The sequence below is a fragment of the Hordeum vulgare genome, chromosome 2H (assembly GCF_904849725.1).
Source record: "Hordeum vulgare subsp. vulgare chromosome 2H, MorexV3_pseudomolecules_assembly, whole genome shotgun sequence".
Taxonomy (NCBI): Eukaryota; Viridiplantae; Streptophyta; class Magnoliopsida; order Poales; family Poaceae; genus Hordeum; species Hordeum vulgare.
In genome coordinates, this window is record NC_058519.1 from 289427449 (window position 1) to 289447161 (window position 19713).

Here is a 19713-nt window from a genome sequence, read left to right on the forward strand (position 1 = left end):
AAGTTGTTAAATTCACCTCCCATATTTTGATTATACTAAAAAACCACTCTTTAATATTAAGCAGAAACAACTTTTTTTCAAGATCACGAATCCACTATGCCTATGTTTTGTTGAATGATATAATTTTGTGGATTAGTTTAATCTAACTAATTAAAGATTTATAATTTATTATCATGTAGTTCAGCTTTTAGCTCACAGAAATTGGACGTCATTTATAAAAACCTGGAAAATATTGTGTTTTTTTTAAGAAAAAAACATAACACCATATGCAATACTTGACAAAGGCATTTCCTTCTTTCTTCATGTCACAAAATGAACACTCACAAGGAAGCATTGATGAAAAAGGAAAATCCTTTACACCCAATATGACCAGGATTTAATCATACGCTCAAATCATAATTTCAAAACTAAAAGTATGTTATGGTTATATAATATAAACAATCAATCTATTGATGTCTCCTTATTGCACCTTTCACATCCCACTCATCATACCTACTATATCCATCAGTTTAATGCTAATACAAGTTTGGATTACCAGTAACACCTAACAGGGCCACTCTTCCTGCATCAACTTCAGGATCTCGCGGATCAGCACAGACGGAACAATCATTTGGTGACCATCTGCAGACAAACAGATCATACTACTATTTTCTATAGCTTACAAGATATAACTAAAATCAAAGAACTCTTGAAGTACTGAAAAGTTAACATAATGACAGTGCCAAAACCACAAGTAAAAGGATTTGTTGCTATAATACAGGCCCGTGTTAGGGATACTCACCATCCTCTGGGGTGTCATATTTTTTTGTTTTACCATATGAATCAAACAAATGCATGTTTGTTGTTCCTATTGTGGTAGTCAGCTTGAATTTCTTCTCAAGGCCTTCTTGCTTAGCTATATTCATGTTTTGCTCACTCAGTATAAGCTCAAATTCCACATCCGCGTGATCACACTGCGACCTTATTTCCTGTAAATCGGTTGCGGTTCAAGAAAGTCAAAACATCTGGAACCCAAGAGAATGAACTATTTGTACTATTAACTATTCCCTACTTCAATATTACAAGACGTTCTAACTTTTTTCTGAATGGGATCTATGTGGGCACATTTAGAGTGTTAGTTCATCATTTCAGTCCATGTTAAAATATCTAAAACATCTTATAACAGTGACCCGATGGAGTACCTCTAACAATGGCGGTTCCTTGCTCTTTTCCTTTTCCTTGTCCTTGTCCTTGTCCTTCTTCTTTTCCCTTTTCTTGTCCTTGCTCTTTTCCTTTTCCTTGATAGGAATAGGACACATGGATTCAAGAAACTCTTTGTAATCTGTAGTCCAGCGGCGGACAGGAAGCTGAGTTATTTTAAGCTTGGTGTCAGCAACTTCCTCTATAACACCAGTGATGGTATATGTCACACCAGTTGCCTTTGAACTTGTCTCCTGCAAAGAACCCTGTCAGGTGATGGAAAAACAAATTGCATAAATATCAATTGCAGAATTAAGCAGCCAAACTTTCAGTCTAACAGAAATATTATGCTAGTTATATTCAGGTATTGTGATTCGGGTCCACAGAAATATTATGCTAGTTTTATTTTAGTTATGCTAGTCTAACAGAAATGTAAGCTCGTGCCGGTTCGGCCGCTGTAATGTGATTCTACAACTTGTCTATGAACATCAATAACATAGCTGCTGCGCGCCGCATACAGGTGTACATGCAGAAAAATTACATTTACCTTGGGCACACAGCAGTAATTTATTTCATGTATCTACTACCTGCTACTCCCTCCGTTCCTAAATATAAGTCTTTTTAGAGATTACATTAGAGGACTACATACGGATGCATAAAGACATATTTTAAAATGTAGATTCACTCATTTTGCTTCGTATGTAGTCACCTAGTGAAATCTCTAGAAAGACTTATATTTAGGAACAGAGGGAGTAGAAGATGAGTGAGTGGAGCAACCCGATTGCCGTGCCTTCTTAAGCTAGTGTATGTCACGGGAGGAAGAATGTCGTGATCTATGAAGAAATTGACCAGGTGAACAGAGGTGGGTCTGACCACGGACCATGCATCTGGAGAGCGCCTGGGCCTGGGCGACGGCAAGCGCCACGTCCTCCTCAGACTAGGCTAGATATTTTGGATACGGAATACTACTAAAGGTATTTCTTATGTTAAATGATTAAATAAATGCATTCTCTGCTGAAGCAAAATAAAAAATAAATAAATTCTCGATGTGATTGGTGTCAACTGATCATCTCTTCTTTACGTACCATTAACAAAGTATGTCTAGTGGGCAATTGTATGTTCTTTTTCAGCATCAGCGTCATGCCAGGCTGAAAATCTAATTAAATTGATTTGCTTGGGGATAATCAAGTTGAAAACTTGTTTGCCAGTCCAAATTGGCCTTGGTTTCAAAATAGCAGGGGCAGGGACCTTCCCATCAAAATCTTCCCACCACATTAAGATGTTCATGAATACATCCTGGGAGATATTTCACAACATTAATTAAGCTACAAAACTATAGAGAGAATACCACTATTGAAGGTGTTGCTTAAGGAGAGTATTAGTTCACCTTTTCGATGAGAGTATCCCTTTTGGTAATTTTTCGACAGCCAAGAAGTGTGTCTTGGACAATACCCATAACAGGTCTATTCGCTTGAGGTGAGACAATACACTTTGGCACCATCATCAACTCTAAAACCTCAGCTCTGGTTTTAAATGACTAGGGAACATGCATATTCATTTCATCCCCATCAAAATCTGCATTGTATGGCGATGTGACAGACAAGTTGAGGCGGAAAGTTGAGTAAGGCATGATTTTGAAGCGATGCCCCATGATAGACACTTTGTGAAGACTGGGCTGCCGGTTGAAAAGAACAAAATCTCCATCAATGAGGTGCCTTTCCACCTGAGATGAGAAGTCGAGCACAAAACGGGTGAGGCTAAAATAATGGGCAGTTTTTGTGATGTCTCCATTAAAACAGTAGGTAGATGCTGCAACAATGGCTACTGTTACTGACCTTGTAACCCAGCTCCAGATGCTGATCACTACTTTTCTTCACATAACGAAGATCCAGCCTCTGGCCATCTTCCCTGATAATGTACTTGGCACCTGTCTTTCCTCGGGGAGGGTGAGGCCCATTTTCTACATTATCTGAAGAAGTAGATTCAGCACAATAGATTGAAATTTCTGCGTGATAGCTCAAATAAGATGGATATTAACAGCAAGCAAGTCGGCTCAACGCATGAAATCATGTAATCCGAGTGTGCTTTCAGGCTTGTCAGGCTGTACAGACCTAACCCTTGATGCAAAGTCACTTATGATGGGTGTCAATGTCATCCGTCATGTTGTCAAACCATTTAAAGTGTCTTGAATTATTGTTGGTCTCAAATAGTTATTCGATACTTTTAACTCTGAAAAGTTATTTCAACCGATGCGACCGTTCATGCGTTCTAAATTAGATGGTAAGCAATAGAGGCATTGGGATAAAAAATCGACTTCCTTACATACTCGAAAATCCTCATAATAGACATTACACCATCTATCAAAGTCAATTTAATAATTTTTCATTCATAAGATGCAAAACTGTGCATGTGAACCTATTGAAATAACTGTACTATCAGAAGCAGTTACATTTTTATCATGGATGTTGATGTTAACATTTCCCTCTTGTTCGGATTTGGAATTCCCATCAATTTCTTCATCTTCCTCCACAACAACAATAAATAAATAAAGACAGATAAATTACTTAATCGGTACTAAACGTATACGGAGTAGGGATCAGAGAACACTATGTAATATAATATACCTTGGATAATAGGATCGGCTATGGTGGTAGGGTGTTGAGCGATGACCCAATGGTGTGATATGGACTCGTCTGTAATTAGGCTGGATAACTGGTGAGGTGTATGTGCATGTCTAGCGCCTGAAGGCGGAGAGCAAAGCGGCACCGCGTACTGAGTATCTGACTGTGTCTCGCCATCGGGGATCCCGGAAACTGAAATCGGCAAAACGGCGAACCTGCGGCCGGGATTAGGAAGGAAATTAGGAGGAAGGAGCCCCTTCCCATGGTATGTACACACAGGTAGCGATGGCCATCTGTCGAACAATCATGGGCATGGAACCGGAACCGAAATCGGAGCACAGGGCGGACCGGCGATTGGATTTGTACCTGGGCTTGAGGGAAGTGTGGGCGGCGAGGTCGCGGGAGGGGTACTTCCCGGAGGGCCCGAAGATGCGCGTTCCCCTCTGCTCGTTCCCGCCCTTCGCCGGCGCCCACGTCGGCCGCGCCGCCGTCGTCATCTCTCTCTCTCTCTCTCTCTTCGGCCGGTGGTGCGGGGCGAGTGGGGCGGGGGCGTCGGCCGTGCGGGGCGCGCGTGGCGCGGGGCGAGCGGAGCGGCGGCAGCCGAGCGGGGCGGGGGCGTCGGCGTGCGTGGCGAGCGGGGCCAGTTCGCGGCTGATTTTTTTTCTTCGGGCGAGCGGGGCCAGAGGGGGAAGTTCGTGGCGATTTTTCTTTTCGTTAACGACGAGGAATCTTTCGTTAGCAACGAGGATTTCGTTAACAGAGTATTTAATCCGTTGATTAAATGATTAGACGCTCCAGATTGCGAGTTGGATCTGCCCTCTCGTGCTTTTATTAGTATAGAGATAGAGATAAAAAGTGTCTAAATAAATACGGAACTTAGCATATGTAAGTCATTAATGTATCTTTGGAATGGCATACCTATGCAGTCAAATAAATTACTTGACGTGGTTGGAGCTCCAACCTCCATGGCCTCCCGCACTTTCATTTCTCTAAGGGAACCATGACTCTGAAAGATAAAGCATACAAATGATTGGAGAATTAATAAATACAAAGGTAAAACAACGACAATTGCATTATGTCTCAACCTAACTATGTTTTCTGCAATCTGAAACAATTAAAGATCATGACCAAGCCACTATCCCTTCTGGGTTTACAATACGCAACAAACTAAGATCCCATTAATGGTAAAAGCACGTGTTGTTTAGTCAGTAATATCACCTATCATGAAACAGAGGGTTCTACTTTAAACTATGACAAAGGGAACATTTTCTGTTCGCGAAATTACACTTAGAACTACCTAAAAATGTAAGAGCCCCTGGAACAAGATAGCATCTGGTTAGTCAATACAATTTTCTAATGCTTCTTCTTCTAGCACGCATCCTTAGTGAATGAATAAACAACATCTTTCCATTCTTCTAGTCAAACCTTACATAACAAATATTTGAGTGCATAGCATTTTCATTACCAGAATATAGCAGTTCACCAATCTGATTGATAGGCATCTTCAATGATCGAACAATTCCACCTTTTTTCCTGGAAAAAATTATCTTGAGAGGGAAATAAAATCCCAGTTTCTAAAACTCTAGGAGCATGCAAATGTACATCATGGAATCATTTTACAAGTTAAAATGGGACAAGATTTACCAGGTGATAAATGGGGTACAAATTAAAGTTGAAAGCATTTTCTCAACTAAAACCAGATTGACAGAGTAAATAGATATACCTCATCCTTGTGACAGGTCGGCGGATATAAAATGCTTGAAACATGGAAGCACCTCTTAGGAGATATGTGTTGCCTTGTTTTAATATCACTTGTGTACTGATTCTATGAGCACCCCTCCCCAGCTGCAACTTCACTCTCCTCCCCTCGCCTTCGCCAGAGGGCATCCCTGGGCAATGATCGCGTAGCGGCAACGCCAGCAGGGTTGTTCTGCTCCGGTAGTGGCTCAGCCTCTCTTATCCTCGTCGTGACCCTACTGGTGGGGTGGCGATGGTTTTTGCAGTGTCCAGAGACCGTCGAGGCACAGTTCTGGGATGTCACCATGGTTGGTTCGGCGTGTGGCCTCCTCTGCACATTCAGGGCCACATACCTCTGCATATATAACCAATGGATTTATATATAGAACACTGGACAACAACAGCTTAATCCGTCGACAACAATGGTAAAATAAAACAAAATATGTCGCCGAACAATCTGCCACCACACTCGTGGCATCTATTTGTGTCGAATAAAACAATGCTGAAGAATTATTTATTCTCCACTTGATCTGAAAATCATTCCTCCACTGAAATTTCAATCTCAGCTAACTTAATCTCACGCCAACTCTGAAGTCGAAACGCCTAATCAATCATGGCTGTGTCCAATACAAAGGCAAGGAAGATCCGAGTAAACATTTAGGAGGTACAGGATCATACGTGTGCTGCTGGAAGAAGATAAAAATGACATAATTTATCAAACTTTCAGGAATGCAAGAGCAACATCCGCTACACACACGCGCAGGAGAATCATCAGAAAAACAAAAGTGAGGATCGAGATCGAAACACCTTTGACATCGCCTCCTCAAGTCCGGTTTGTTTGCCGACTTCTCTGTCTGCAGCAGAAGACGTCTCGTGGCGGCCGCTTGTCCTACTTATCGGGGCAGGCCAAGCGACCGGCGACCGTCTACGCCGAGCGGCGGGAGGCGATGGGTGCGGGAATAGGCGTCGCTGACCGGGCGACGAGGCGGGGGCGAGCGGCGGCTGTGGACCTAGCAACCGGCGCAGGCGGGAGTGGCGCTGAGCGGGCGGCAGGCGGGGGCGAGCAACGGCTGCGGGGCCTAGCAACCGATGCGGGCGGGGGCGGCACTGAGTGGGCAGCGAGGGCGAGCGGCAGCTACGGGCGGGGCAACGTGGAGCGGGCGAGCAGATGGCGAGGCGAGGGTAGTTCAGAGGCGAGCGGCGCGGCGCGACGAGTGAGGGGAGGCGGGCCGACCGGGGGAGGCGCGGCGTCCTGCGGGGCGAGCGGGGGATTGACCGCGAGACCACGTGGGATGGGCAATTAGCGCTAACTAAAACCATTTAGTTTCGTGAACGAAGTAGCCATACCGTCGATTAAGTGTTTGGATGGTGTAGATCTAGAGTTGGATCTGCCTTCTCGTGCTTTTAATAGTAGAGATAATTTCAGAAAAGGAATGTGCCAAATCTAGCATATGCAAGATCATCCCTGATTTTGACATAGGTGGTTTCTCATTCTTGGTAGTTTTTCTTTTCAGTTTTGTGGTGTTTTTACGCATGCAAGTATAGCAGTATGATATATCGATTTGGGGTAGAAAACCCCAAGGAATCCAATGGTTACACTCGATTTCGGTTTTGAGCAGTTCTCTAAAAGTGCCATTTTGTTATGAGGTGATACTTTGTCATTTGAGTAGGATTTTTTTTTTCAGTTGTGTGCTTAGTAAGTGTCGCCCACGTGTCATGCACCAGGGCCCCCTGGTGCCTATGACCAGTGGGCCCCCTGTCAGTTAGGTTGTGTTTTTTAATATTTTGCTAGTGTGTAAAATCCATTTTTTGGAATAATTTCAGAAAAGGAATGTGCCAAATCTGGCATATGCAAGATCATCCCTGATTTTGACATAGGTGGTTTCTCATTCTCGGTAGTTTTTCTTTTCAGTTTTGTGGTGTTTTTACGCATGCAAGTATAGGAGTATGATATATCGATTTGGGGTAGAAAACCCCCAAGGAATCCAATGGTTGCACTCGATTTCGGTTTTGAGCAGTTCTCCAAAAGTGCCATTTTGTTATGAGGTGATACTTTGTCATTTGAGTAGGATTATTTCTCTATGTGCTTTGAGGTGTGTGCCTGCATGCATCGTATCGTCTGTTGCATTATCACTTGCTGGTGTTTATTGGGTGATTGTTTCTCTGGGTAGCAACGGGTGCAGGAAATGAGTTCGAGGAGTCCGGTGGGTTCATTCAGGAAGATCAGGAACAGTCCCACTCTAAAGATTTCACACTCAAGATGATTGTGACCTTGACACCGTTTTTATCGTTATACTCCGCTCCCTACCACCTGATATATTGGCCATCAAACATTGCCATGAAACCTCTAACACTTCCTCTCCTAGCAAATATTGTTTGGCTAGGTTAGGCCTGCTGAACCATTTTATTTAGTGTTGCTAGTTGCAGGTGCAAGCTGGTCCATGTGATAACATGGGAAATTGATATCATCTTATTTAAATGCTATGTTATTAATGCACCTATATACATGGTAAGGTGCGGAAGGCCTGGCCTTTTGTCGGGTGATTTGTTCCGCTTTTGCCGCCTTAGTTTCGGCTACCAGTGTTTTATTCCATAACTGAGCGTCCCTAACACATTCGGGGTTGTTATTGGCCCCCCCTTGGTAAATCGTTTAGTGTTAAGGCTTGTTTGGCAAGACCTAACTTTGGTGTTAATTTGCTAACAACTTAATAATAAAAAGCATAGGGAATAACTACCCCGAGGAATTTAATCAACCCCCCGGCTAGTGCTCTTCATGAGTGTTGGTCCAAAACGGGCAATACTATGGGGCCATCGCTGGGCAACTCGAGGTTTCGTTTAACTCGTAGTGTGACTCATCCGTCATGTCGTGAGAACGAGATATACAACTCCTATCGGGTTCGTCGACACGTCGGGTGGTCTTGCTGGACTTGTCTTACATTAACGATATAGCTTATGCATTAGAATTCCGGTGAGATTCTATGTCTTCTCAGAGTTGAGGTTTTCCACTCAGGAATCCGACGAGGTCACGAGTATCGTGATTCAGGATTTCTGTGCGACCTGTGGTAATTTGTGATGGATTTGTTGGAGCACCCCTGCAGGGTTAAATCTTTTGGAAAGTCGTGCCCGCGGTTATGTAGCAATCATGGATATTTTGTTAACATCCGGTTCTAGGTAACTTAAAGTAACTTAATTAAAACCTGCCAACCGTGTGCGTAACCGTGACTGTCTCCTTCAAAGTTCCTTCTATGATTTAGAACATGACGGGGTTATGAATGACGTAGGTAGGTGTTCAGGATCACTTAGTGATTATTGTTAGTTAACAAACGTCTTGCGTAGACCATCATATCTTTACTTCTTGTTCAACATAAGGTAGCCAGCATAAATGCTTAGGTTGCTGCAAACTCAAACACATACCCCAACCTCACCTAATGACTTTGTTAGATTCGATACCAAGGTCATGAGATTGTTGAGTCCTTGTGGCTCACAGATTACTACAACCGCCCACAGGTATAGGTACCCCAGATAGAGATGTTTCCAAGGATAACCAGCTGATGGGAGTTTGGCGAGGACAGTGGCAGGTTGTACGTGACATATCCCTAGGACTAGAGGCAGTTGGTCATGATTGTGAGCCTAGCAAGGAGGGATAGCATTAGCTTTTATCATTATCTTGTCCTTAGACGGACCCTGTTTTCCATTTGAATAATGTATGACTGTGTGGATATGTAATTTAGCTTGTGGAGAGTGTAAGCCAAATCTTATTACTCTTCCATCTATTATGTATTGCAATGTTTATCCTGCTTGCGAAACACATAGATGCGGTGTCGCCCCCAAATAAGGAAAGTGCCTCATCTTAATCGTTATAAGTTGTTATCAGAGCCTTACGACCATAGGAGCCTTTGGTTAATCGAAGTTGGCCAAGTCGAGTCTAGTGAAAAACTATTTTGAGTCTTAGTTATATCGAAGAGTAGGTTTCTTTTTTCTCGTCTTCTTTGCTCTGGTGAGGTTCTCGACTTAGGAAATTTTAATTCTACTCCTCTTCTCGCTCAATTTTTTTTATCACACGGATATTTTGGAATCTATATGATGCCGATGTGACGGAGTTCTGTCTTGGTGTCTCCTGTCTCACTTGATTTCTTCCAAGGAGTTGAGCTCCAAGGGATTCTTGAGCACATTGTTATCATTCAGATTTCTTAGTATCTCAGGATGCAGGATGCTCGAAATTGCTTCAATACTAGTAGTGGCGAGAGGATTTTGGCTTCCACAGTACTGGTGCAGATAGGTCTGGATGTATCGCCACACTTAGTATTGTTGTGATTACGAGGGTCTGAGATAGATGAGGTTCTGAGATTCTGGTCATGTGTTAACGGGTGTGATACACTGGCGGGTTAGATGCTAGGAGTTGAGTGATGAATTTCTCCTTGTATCCGTGGACCCGATTGCATGACCAGAAATTTTGAAGTTCTTAGGTGGGAATTCCATTAGTAACCTAGGAATTCTTTCAGCATATGTATGTTGGGAATATACGTTTGTTCTGAGCAATTCTAGCTCATACTTGACAATTGCAAGTGGCTTTTCAATCCGATGTTGTCGACAGTAATTTGTGGAAACATTCATACTAATTTTAGTTCGAGTGCAGTTGCTAAGAATTCTTGTTCAGATATCTCTGTCCATTGAATCAACTTAATCTTTGAATTTTTTTGTCTCTGGTCTAATGTTGTTGTCCCTCTCCAAGATGGATCCACCAACTCGCCAAAATCCGGGTCGTGAGACTGATCAGTCAAACCCTCCTCCACCCCCTCCGCCACCGCCTCCTCCTCATGAGGCATGGCAAGATGTGATGGCGGCAACCAATGCAAACACTCAGATGTTGCTCCAGTTGTTGCAAGAGAGGAACCAAGGGCACCAGGGTAATTTCAACAATGGTGGTCAGCAGTTTGCATCTCTCTATCAATTCCTGGCGAACCAGCCGAAGTCTTTCACCTTATGTGATCGGCCATTCGATGCGGATGACTGGATTCTTGACATGAACAATCACTTTGAGTGCAGTAATGTCAGACCAGAGGACTTTGTCAAGTTTGCGACATTTCATCTCAAGTGGGAGACAACAGAATGGTGGCAGCAATTGAAGGATTCCATAGGCTACCTGGTGATCAGCTAGGCTGATTTGTGCAGGGATTTCAGGGCTCACTATATTCCAGCAAGTTTTGTGGAAGAGATGCGTGAGAAATTCAGGCGCTTGAAGCAAGGGAGTTTGTCAGTGTACAACTACAATGTGGAGTTACAGGAGCTGGATCGTTATGCCAAACAAGATATTCCAGATCAGAAGAGCGAGATTTATCAGTTCCATGGTGGTTTGAAGGAAGACTTGCAACTGGCCCTTGCCTTGCACGATCCCACTAAATTCGACTAGTTCTACAATTTGACTCTCAGGGCTGAGTCGGCCTTGCTCAAAGTTGAGAACTCAAGGAAGCATTTCAGAGACTCCAGTTCCTCCTCCTCAACTCAGATTGTTTTGAAGCAACATAAATACTGGATTTCTCCTCCTCCTCGGCAGCCTCAACAGTTCAAGAAGTCTTGTGGTCGTGATTCTTCCCACCCACCCAACCCAGCTTTCCAGCAGAAGTGTGAGCAGCATAAGCAAGGAATCCTCAAGTGCAATTCCATCCGCTGTTAGAGGTGACTTGTCACAAGTGTGGTGAGAAGGGTCATTACTCTAACATGTGCACCAACCAGCGGTGTCTTCCGCCTCCTCCTCCAGTCAGGCCTCCAAGCAATGCAATGTGAAGTTTAATCCCAAGTCAGCAAGGGTGAACATGGTAAATGTAGCTAAAACGGAGATCTCCTCAGATGTGATCATGGGTAATTTCTCAGTTAATTCTATTTTTGCAAAGGTTTTGTTTGACACTGGTGCATCACATTCTTTCATATCATATCCTTTTGCGGTAAAGCATGATTTGCATCATGAAGAGTTGCCAAAGGCTTTAGATGTTGTTTCGCCAGGGAAGCTCATGAGTTCTCGTTAATTTGTTCCAAATGCTTGTGTCAAGATGGTTAGATATTCCTTTCTGGATTCTCCAATTGTCCTTGGCCAATCAAATATTGATCTCATCCCTTGGGATGGATTTTCTGGCGATGAACAAGGCATATCTCGATTGTGAAACCAAAGAAGTCAAGCTGACTCATCCTTCGGAGGACGTGATTATTTTCGCTGCTCGCGATGACACGATTCGTTTGTTTCACCTCAATGAGAAGGGTGAAATCTCTCCCATTTCTCAAGTTCCAGTGGTCTGCGAGTATGAAGATGTCTTTCCAGAAGAATTGCCAGGAATGCCTACGCACCGGCCAGTTGAGTTTGTAATTGAACTTGAACGTGGAACTGAACCGATCTGCAAGTGTGCGTATAAACTTGGTCCCGGAGAGCTGAAAGAGTTGAAGAAGCAGCTTGATGAGCAAGAACGTCTGGGTCTGATCAGACCAAGTTCATCTCCTTGGGGTTGTGGTGTTCTGTTTGTCAAGAATAAGGATGGCACAGGCCGACTTTGTATCGATTATCGTCCATTGAATAAGAAGACAATAAGGAACAAGTATCCACTTCTCAACATGAATGAATGGTTCGAGCAATTGAAAGGGTCCAAGATTTTCCACAAGCTTGATCTTCGGATGGGTTATCATGAGATCCGCATTCACAAAGAAGATATTCCCAAGACTGCTTTCATGACAAGCTTTGGCTCTTAAGGGTAGACAATGATGTCTTTTGGTCTCGCCAATGCTCCTCTGACCTTCTCTCGGATGATGAATTATATCTTCTCTCCCTTCAAAAATGAATTTGTCTTGGTGTATCTCGATGACATTCTGGTCTTTTCTGAAACTGAGGAAGAGCATGAAGAACATCTTCGGCTTGTGCTTGATAAGATAAGAGAGCATAAGTTCTATGCTAAGTTTTCCAAATGTGAATTCTGGTTGAAGGAAGTTGTGTACCTTGGGCACATCATCTGTGCCGAGGGCATCAAAGTTGATCCTACAAAGGTGCAGGCCATTGTTGAGTGGGAACCTTCTCAGAATGTGAAGCAGCTTCGAAGCTTTCTCGGGCTTGCAAGCTATTGCAGAAGGTTCATTGAGAACTTCACCAAGATTGCGAAGCCTGTGTCCAACGTTCTTTATAAGAGTGTGAAGTATATCTGGTTTCCAGAGTGTCAATTAGCTTTTGATACACTCAAAGAGAATCTCACCTCAACTCTAGTCTTGACTCCTCCTGATGATTCCAAGCCTTATCAAGTGTTTTGTGATGCCTATCTTCAAGGTCTTCACGCAGTCTTGATGCAACAGAAGAAAGTGGTAGTTTATGCCTCGAGGCAGTTGAAGCCAAGTGAGAAGAATTACCCCACTCATGGTCTTGAGTTGGCAGCAATGGTCCATGCTTTGATGACTTGGAGACACCTCTTGTTGGGAAGATAGGTTGAAGTCTACACTGATCACAAGAGTCTCAAATACATCTTAAACCAACCTAGTCTCAATCTTCAACAAACTCGTTGGGTGGAAATGATCCAATATTATAATACAAGCATTGACTTTACTCCAAGCAAAGCAAATGTCATTGCAGATGCTTTGAGCACAAAGGCTTACTACAATAGTGTCATTCTAAAGCCTCTCCAGCCTGATAATTGTGAATATTTCAGTAAGCTCAACCTTCAGATAGTACCTAAGGGATTTCTTGCTAATCTCCTGATTTCTCCTACCTTGGAAGACCAAGTCCGCCAAGCTCAACTTCTTGATGCGATGGTGAAGAAAGTGAAGATTGGCTTGGCAAAGAGCATTCCGAAATATAAGTGCTTCCGTGTTGATGACAGAGATACCTTGTCTTCGAGGACCGCCTTGTTGTTCCGAAAGGAGAGCTCATGAAATTTATCATGGATAAAGCCCATAATTCCCTCCTCTTGATACATCCAGGAAGCTCCAAAATGTATCAAGATCTGAAGCAGACCTTCTGGTGGACTCGCATGAAACGTGAAATTGCTCAGTTCGTGAACGAGTGTGATGTGTGTTGTAGAGTGAAGGAGGAGCATCAATATCCAGAAGGTCACCTTCATCCTTTGCCTATACCCGAGTGGAAATTCGATCATGTGGAAATGGATTTTGTCACTGGGTTTCCGAAGTCCAAGAGAGGCAACGATGCAATCTTCACGTCATCGACAAGTTGATCAAAGTTTCTCATTTTCTTCCGGTCAAAGAATTTATCTCGGCAGCTCAGCTTGCAGAGTTGTATACGTCAAGGATAGTCTATTTGCACGGTGTTCCTATGCTCATTTCTTCATATCATGGAAGAATCTTTACTTCGAAGTTGCGGGATATCTTTCAGGCTGCGATGGCTACTAAGATCCATTTCAGTATAACTTTCCATCCTCAGACAAGTGGTCAAGTTGAGAGAGTCAATCAAATCCTTGAAGATATGCTCAGAGCTTGTGTGTTTTCTTTTGGCATGAAGTGGGAAGATTGCCTGCCGTTTGCCGAGTTCTCATACAACAACAACTTTCAAGCAAGCTCAGGCAAGGCTCCATTTGAGATTCTATATGACAGGAAGTGTTGTACCCCGCTTAATTGGTCTTAGACTGGTGAGCGTCAGATTCTTGGGTATGACATGATTGTGGAACAGAAGAAATGTGTCGTGTCACTCGGGATAATCTCAACGCAGCTCAGTCCCGTCAGAAGAGCTACTACGATAGCAAGCATCATGACATGACTTTTCAGCTCGATGTTTTGTGTATCTCAAAGTGTCTCCCATGAAGGGCACTCGGCGCTTCGGCATCAAAGGAAAGCTTGCTCCTCGCTTTGTTGGTCCTTTCAAAGTTGTTGACAAGAGAGGTGATCTTGCATATCAGTTAGAGCTTCCATCCAACTTCTCCAATGTGCATGATGTGTTTCACGTCTCTCAGCTCCGGAGATGCTTCAAGACTCCCGAGCACACCGTTGATCTCCAAGATATCGATCTCCAGCCCAACCTATCCTACCATGAGCATCCTATAGCAATTCTTGAAGAGACTGAGTGCAAGACCCGCAATAAGTCAATCAAGTTCCTCAAAGTGCAATGGTCTCATCATTCCGACAAAGAAGCCACTTGGGAGCGCAAGGACCACCTCTATTCAAAATTCCCAGAGTCCTTCCAGTCCTAGATCTCGGGTCGAGATCCTCTTGTATTGTAGGAGAGTTGTGACAGCCCCAATGCAATACCCTCCCCCACTTGTAATATCTTTCCTTGTATGACAACCTTCCTATGTTGATATGTTGGATTTGAATATAGAGTTAAAGTTCTGTCTTCATTTCATGTTGCATCATGGCATCATGCATACCATCTCTTCTTTTGTTCTTCTCTTTTGTTGTTGTGTTACACCTTGGTATGAGTGTGTGTGCAATGTGTGGATGTGATTGGGTATGTGCAATGTGAGTGGGTGCAACAAGAGTCCCCTCAAAACCCCCTTGTTGCACCATCGTTTGAAACTCCCTCTTTTCCAATGATAATTGAGGCAGATTTAAAAGTTTCTATTTTTGCCTCAATAAAATGTTCCTCCTCTTCAAAAATTCTTCCTATTAATTGTGGGGTGTGATACGTATCCATCGTATCTACTTTTCCAAACTCTTTTGCCCTTGTTTTGGACTCTAATTTGCATGATTTGAATGGAACTAACCTAGACTAACGCTGTTTTCAGCAGAATTGCCTTGGTGTTGTTTTTGTGCAGAAATGAAAGTTCTCACAGCGTCCTGAAGATTTACGCAGAATATTTTTGGAAAATATGAAAAATACCCGCGCAAAGATCCACCGGAGGAGGTGGGCCAGTGGGCCACAAGCCCTGTAGCCGCCACCCCCTGGTGGCGGATGGCAAGCTTGTGGGGCCCACGTGGCTCTGCCGCCCACAATCTGAGCTCTATAAGTTCACATTTGTCCCAAAAAAAATCAAGAGAGAAGATTTCGCCGCGTTTGCGATACGGAGGCGCCGCCACATCCTGTTCTTCATCTGGAGGGCAGATCTGGAGTCCATTTTGGGCTCTGGAGAGGGGAAATCGTCGCCGTCGTCATCATCACCTTCTTCCCTCTCCAATTACATCAAGCTCTTCGTCGTTCGTGAGTAATCTATTTGTAGGCTCGCTGGGCGGTGATGAGTAGGATGAGATCTATCATGTAATCAAGTTAGTTTTGACGGGGATTGATCCCTAGTATCCACTATGTTCTGAGATTGATGTTGCTACTACTTTGCCATGCTTAATGCTTGTCCTAGGGCCCGAGTGCCATGATTTCAGATCTGAAATTATTATGTTGTCACCAATATATGTGTGTTTTAGATCCGATCTTGCAAGTTGTAGTTACCTACTATGTGTTATGATTCGGCAACCCCGGAGTGACAATAACCGGAACCACTCCCGGTGATGACCATAGTTTGAGGAGTTCATGTGTTCACCAAGTGCTAATGCGTTGGTCCGGTTCTTTATTAAAAGGAGAACCTTAATATCCCACAGTTTCCTTTTGGACCCCGCTGCCACGGGAGGGATGGACAATAGATGTCATGCAAGTTCTTTTCCCTAAGCACGTATGACGACACACGGAATGCATGCCTACATCACATTGACGAACGGGAGCTAGCCACATATCTCTCCGTGTTATAGTTGTTGCATGATGAATATCATCCAAACAAATCACCAACCCATTGCCTACGAGTTTGTCCTACTGCTGCTGTTACTTGTCTTGCTGTGCCGCTACTATTGCTACTACTGTCGCTTGCTACTGTTGCTACTTGCTACTGCTGTCACTACTGTTGTTCCTTGCCACTGCTATTACTCATTACACTGCTGCTACCTGCTACAATTTTGATCCGCAGGTCGTTGACGGGAACAGACAATTTCCGTCAACGGGGCAACTTCTGGCGCCATTGATACAACCGTTAGGAATAGTCTGCCGTCAACAGATCGTTTCTGACACCGTTGTTATCGTACTACTTTGATGCCGATACCTTGCTTGCAGATACTAATCTTTTAGGTGTCGTTGAATCTGACACATTCAGCTGCTAATACTTGAGAGTATCCTCTCACCTCCTATAGGCGTATCAACAAATTTGGGTCGAATACTCTACCCTCGAAAACTGCTGCGATCCCACGCGTTGATGGGCCGTCAACAACATTCTTCTAGTTTCGATTGCCGGAGAGTGCTAGCAGCATTCTTCTGGTGCCGTTGCAGGGGAAGGTTTGCTGTCACGGAATCAACATTTTTTCTCACGCCGTTGCCAGGGAGGTATTGCTATATTCTCTGAGTCACTTGGGATTTATATCTGCTGATCACTATGAAGAATCTGAAGGATCCAAAAACCAAAGTTTTGCCCTCAACTACGAGGGGAGGTAAGGAACTGCCATCTAGCTCTGCACTTGATTCACCTTCAGTTATGAGTAAGTTTGCGACATCACCTCCTGCTAGAAATCTTGATATGTCGCCTGTGCTTGATGATTCTTATGATGCTACTGCTAGAGATACTATGCTTGATACTATGCCTGATGATGCTATGCCTGATACTGCTAGAGATGCTATGCCTGATACTGCTTTGCCTGATACTGCTAGAGATGCTTTGCCTGATGATGCTATGCTTGATATTGCTAGAGATACTACTTTGCCTGATGTTCCATTGGGAATATTCCTAGATGCTCATATTGTTAGAGTTACTGCCAATGCTCGTTATGCTTCTGAAACTGCCGATACTATTGAGATATAACCTGCTTTTGCTCCTGCTAGATCTAGCTCTCCTAGATATGAATTGCCTGATATACCTGAGGGTTACGTTATGGAGGGAGAGATAGCTGAGGATTTTCTTGCATGTAAGGATGCCTATGACGCTGAGAAATTACTTCTCAAGTGGAAGGAAAAATCTCTGAAAGCTAGGATGAAATACGTGTTGGGGAACGTCGCATGGGAAACAAAAATTTTCCTACGCGCACGAAGACCTATCATGGTGATGTCCATCTACGAGAGGGGATGAGTGATCTACGTACCCTTGTAGATCGTACAGCAGAAGCGTTAGAGAACGCGGTTGATGTAGTGGAACGTCCTCACGTCCCTCGATCCGCCCCGCGAACAATCCCGCGATCAGTCCCACGATCTAGTACCGAACGGACGGCACCTCCGCGTTCAGCACACGTACAACTCGACGATGATCTCGGCCTTCTTGATCCAGCAAGAGAGACAGAGAGGTAGAAGAGTTCTCCGGCAGCGTGACGGCGCTCCGGAGGTTGGTGATGATCTTGTCTCAGCAGGGCTCCGCCCGAGCTCCGCAGAAACGCGATCTAGAGGAAAAACTATGGAGGTATGTGGTCGGGCAGCCGTGAGAAAGTCGTCTCAAATCAGCCCTAAAACCTCCGTATATATAGGTGGGAGGGAGGGGAGGAGGCAGCCTCAAAACCTAAAGGTTTGGCCGAAATTGGAGGTGGAGGAGTCCTACTCCAATCCTATTTGGAGTAGGATTCCACCTTCCCACTTGGAAACTCTTTCCACCTTGTGTTTTTTCCTTCTCAAACCTTATGGGCCTTAGTGGGAACTTATTCCAGCCCACTAGGGGCTGGTTTATCTCTTCCCATAGCCCATGAGACCCCTTGGGGCGTGACACCCCTCCCGATGGTCCCCGGCACCCCTCCCGGCACTCCCGGTACACTACCGATGAGCCCGAAACTTTTCCGGTAATGCACGAAAACCTTCCGGTAACCAAATGAGGTCATCCTATATATCAATCTTCGTTTCCGGACCATTCCGGAAACCCTCGTGACGTCCGTGATCTCATCCGGGACTCCGAACAACATTCGGTAACCAACCATATAACTCAAATACGCATAAAACAACGTCGAACCTTAAGTGTGCAGACCCTGCGGGTTCGAGAACTATGTAGACATGACCCGAGAGACTCCTCGGTCAATATCCAATAGCGGGACCTGGATGCCCATATTGGATCCTACATATTCTACGAAGATCTTATCGTTTGAACCTCAGTGCCAAGGATTCAGATAATCCCGTATGTCATTCCCTTTGTCCTTCGGTATGTTACTTGCCCGAGATTCGATCGTCAGTATCCGTATACCTATTTCAATCTCGTTTACTGGTAAGTCTCTTTACTCGTTCCGTAATACAAGATCCCGCAACTTACACTAAGTTACATTGCTTGCAAGGCTTGTGTGTGATGTTGTATTACCGAGTGGGCCCCGAGATACCTCTCCGTTCACACGGAGTGACAAATCCCAGTCTTGATCCATACTAACTCAACTAACACCTTCGGAGATACCTGTAGAGCATCTTTATAGTCACCCAGTTACGTTGCGACGTTTGATACACACAAAGCATTCCTCCGGTGTCAGTGAGTTATATGATCTCATGGTCATAGGAATAAATACTTGACACGCAGAAAACAGTAGCAACAAAATGACACGATCAACATGCTACGTCTATTAGTTTGGGTCTAGTCCATCACATGATTCTCCTAATGATATGATCCCGTTATCAAGTGACAACACTTGCCTATGGCCAGGAAACCTTGACCATCTTTGATCAACGAGCTAGTCAACTAGAGGCTTACTAGGGACAGTGTTTTGTCTATGTATCCACACAAGTATTGTGTTTCCAATCAATACAATTATAGCATGGATAATAAACGATTATCATGAACAAAGAAATATAATAATAACTAATTTATTATTGCCTCTAGGGCATATTTCCAACAGTCTCCCACTTGCACTAGAGTCAATAATCTAGTTCACATCACCATGTGATTCCAACGAATCCAACACCCATATAGTTATGGGGTCTGATCACGTCTTGCTCGTGAGAGAGGTTTTAGTCAATGGTTCTGAAACTTTCAGATCCGTGTGGTCTTTACAAATCTTTATGCCATCTTATAGATGCTGCTACTACGTGCTATTCGGAAATGCTCCAAATATCTACTCTACTATACGAATCCGTTTCACTACTCATAGTTATTCGGATTAGTGTCAAAGCTTGCATCAACGTAACCCTTTACGACGAACTCTTTAACCACCTCCATAATCGAGAAAAAATTCCTTAGTCCATTAGTTACTAAGGATAAATTTTGACCGCTGCTAGTGATTCAATCATGGATCACTCTCTGTACCTCTCAACATACTTTGAGTCAAGGCACACATC

The 19713-nt window shown here is 43.9% G+C and overlaps 2 protein-coding genes across 7 annotated transcripts; both read right to left on the reverse strand.

The window, feature by feature from the left end:
* Positions 1–375: 375 nt before the first annotated feature.
* On the reverse strand, positions 376–5855 carry LOC123426111 (DNA topoisomerase 2-like). 6 transcript variants are annotated; one of them, XM_045109893.1, is made up of 9 exons: positions 5524–5855; positions 5266–5333; positions 4719–4806; positions 3015–3148; positions 2567–2902; positions 2265–2475; positions 1182–1445; positions 782–968; positions 376–621 (listed from the first exon to the last, which is right to left on the reverse strand). In XM_045109893.1, exons 6-9 carry the CDS (start codon positions 2319–2321, stop codon positions 545–547), a joined length of 585 nt encoding a protein of 194 aa, XP_044965828.1. In that variant the 5' UTR covers positions 2322–2475; positions 2567–2902; positions 3015–3148; positions 4719–4806; positions 5266–5333; positions 5524–5855; the 3' UTR covers positions 376–544. The 6 variants fall into 6 exon arrangements, 5 of the variants coding, with proteins under 5 accessions (XP_044965828.1, XP_044965829.1, XP_044965824.1 ...); XM_045109894.1 differs by having other exon boundaries at positions 1182–1433; positions 5524–5853; XM_045109889.1 differs by lacking the exon at positions 2265–2475.
* Positions 5523–6889, reverse strand: LOC123426110 (formin-like protein 14). The gene is made up of 2 exons (XM_045109888.1): positions 6345–6889; positions 5523–5892 (listed from the first exon to the last, which is right to left on the reverse strand). Exons 1-2 carry the CDS (start codon positions 6855–6857, stop codon positions 5626–5628), a joined length of 780 nt encoding a protein of 259 aa, XP_044965823.1. The 5' UTR covers positions 6858–6889; the 3' UTR covers positions 5523–5625.
* Between the last annotated feature and the right edge of the window lie 12824 nt (positions 6890–19713).

Bases quoted from the DNA above. Each gene is read 5' to 3' on its own strand.
- LOC123426111 (XM_045109889.1), bottom strand. From the start codon at position 2,683: ATGATGGTGCCAAAGTGTATTGTCTCACCTCAAGCGAATAGACCTGTT. The intron at 1,446-2,566 runs GTGAACTAATAC...ATCACCTGACAG, and splicing joins GGGATACTCTCATCGAAAAG to GGTTCTTTGCAGGAGACAAG. The intron at 969-1,181 runs GTACTCCATCGG...ACCGATTTACAG, and splicing joins AGGAACCGCCATTGTTAGAG to GAAATAAGGTCGCAGTGTGA.
- LOC123426110 (XM_045109888.1), bottom strand. From the start codon at position 6,857: ATGGTTTTAGTTAGCGCTAATTGCCCATCCCACGTGGTCTCGCGGTCA. The intron at 5,893-6,344 runs GTGTTTCGATCT...TTATATATGCAG, and splicing joins TTGAGGAGGCGATGTCAAAG to AGGTATGTGGCCCTGAATGT.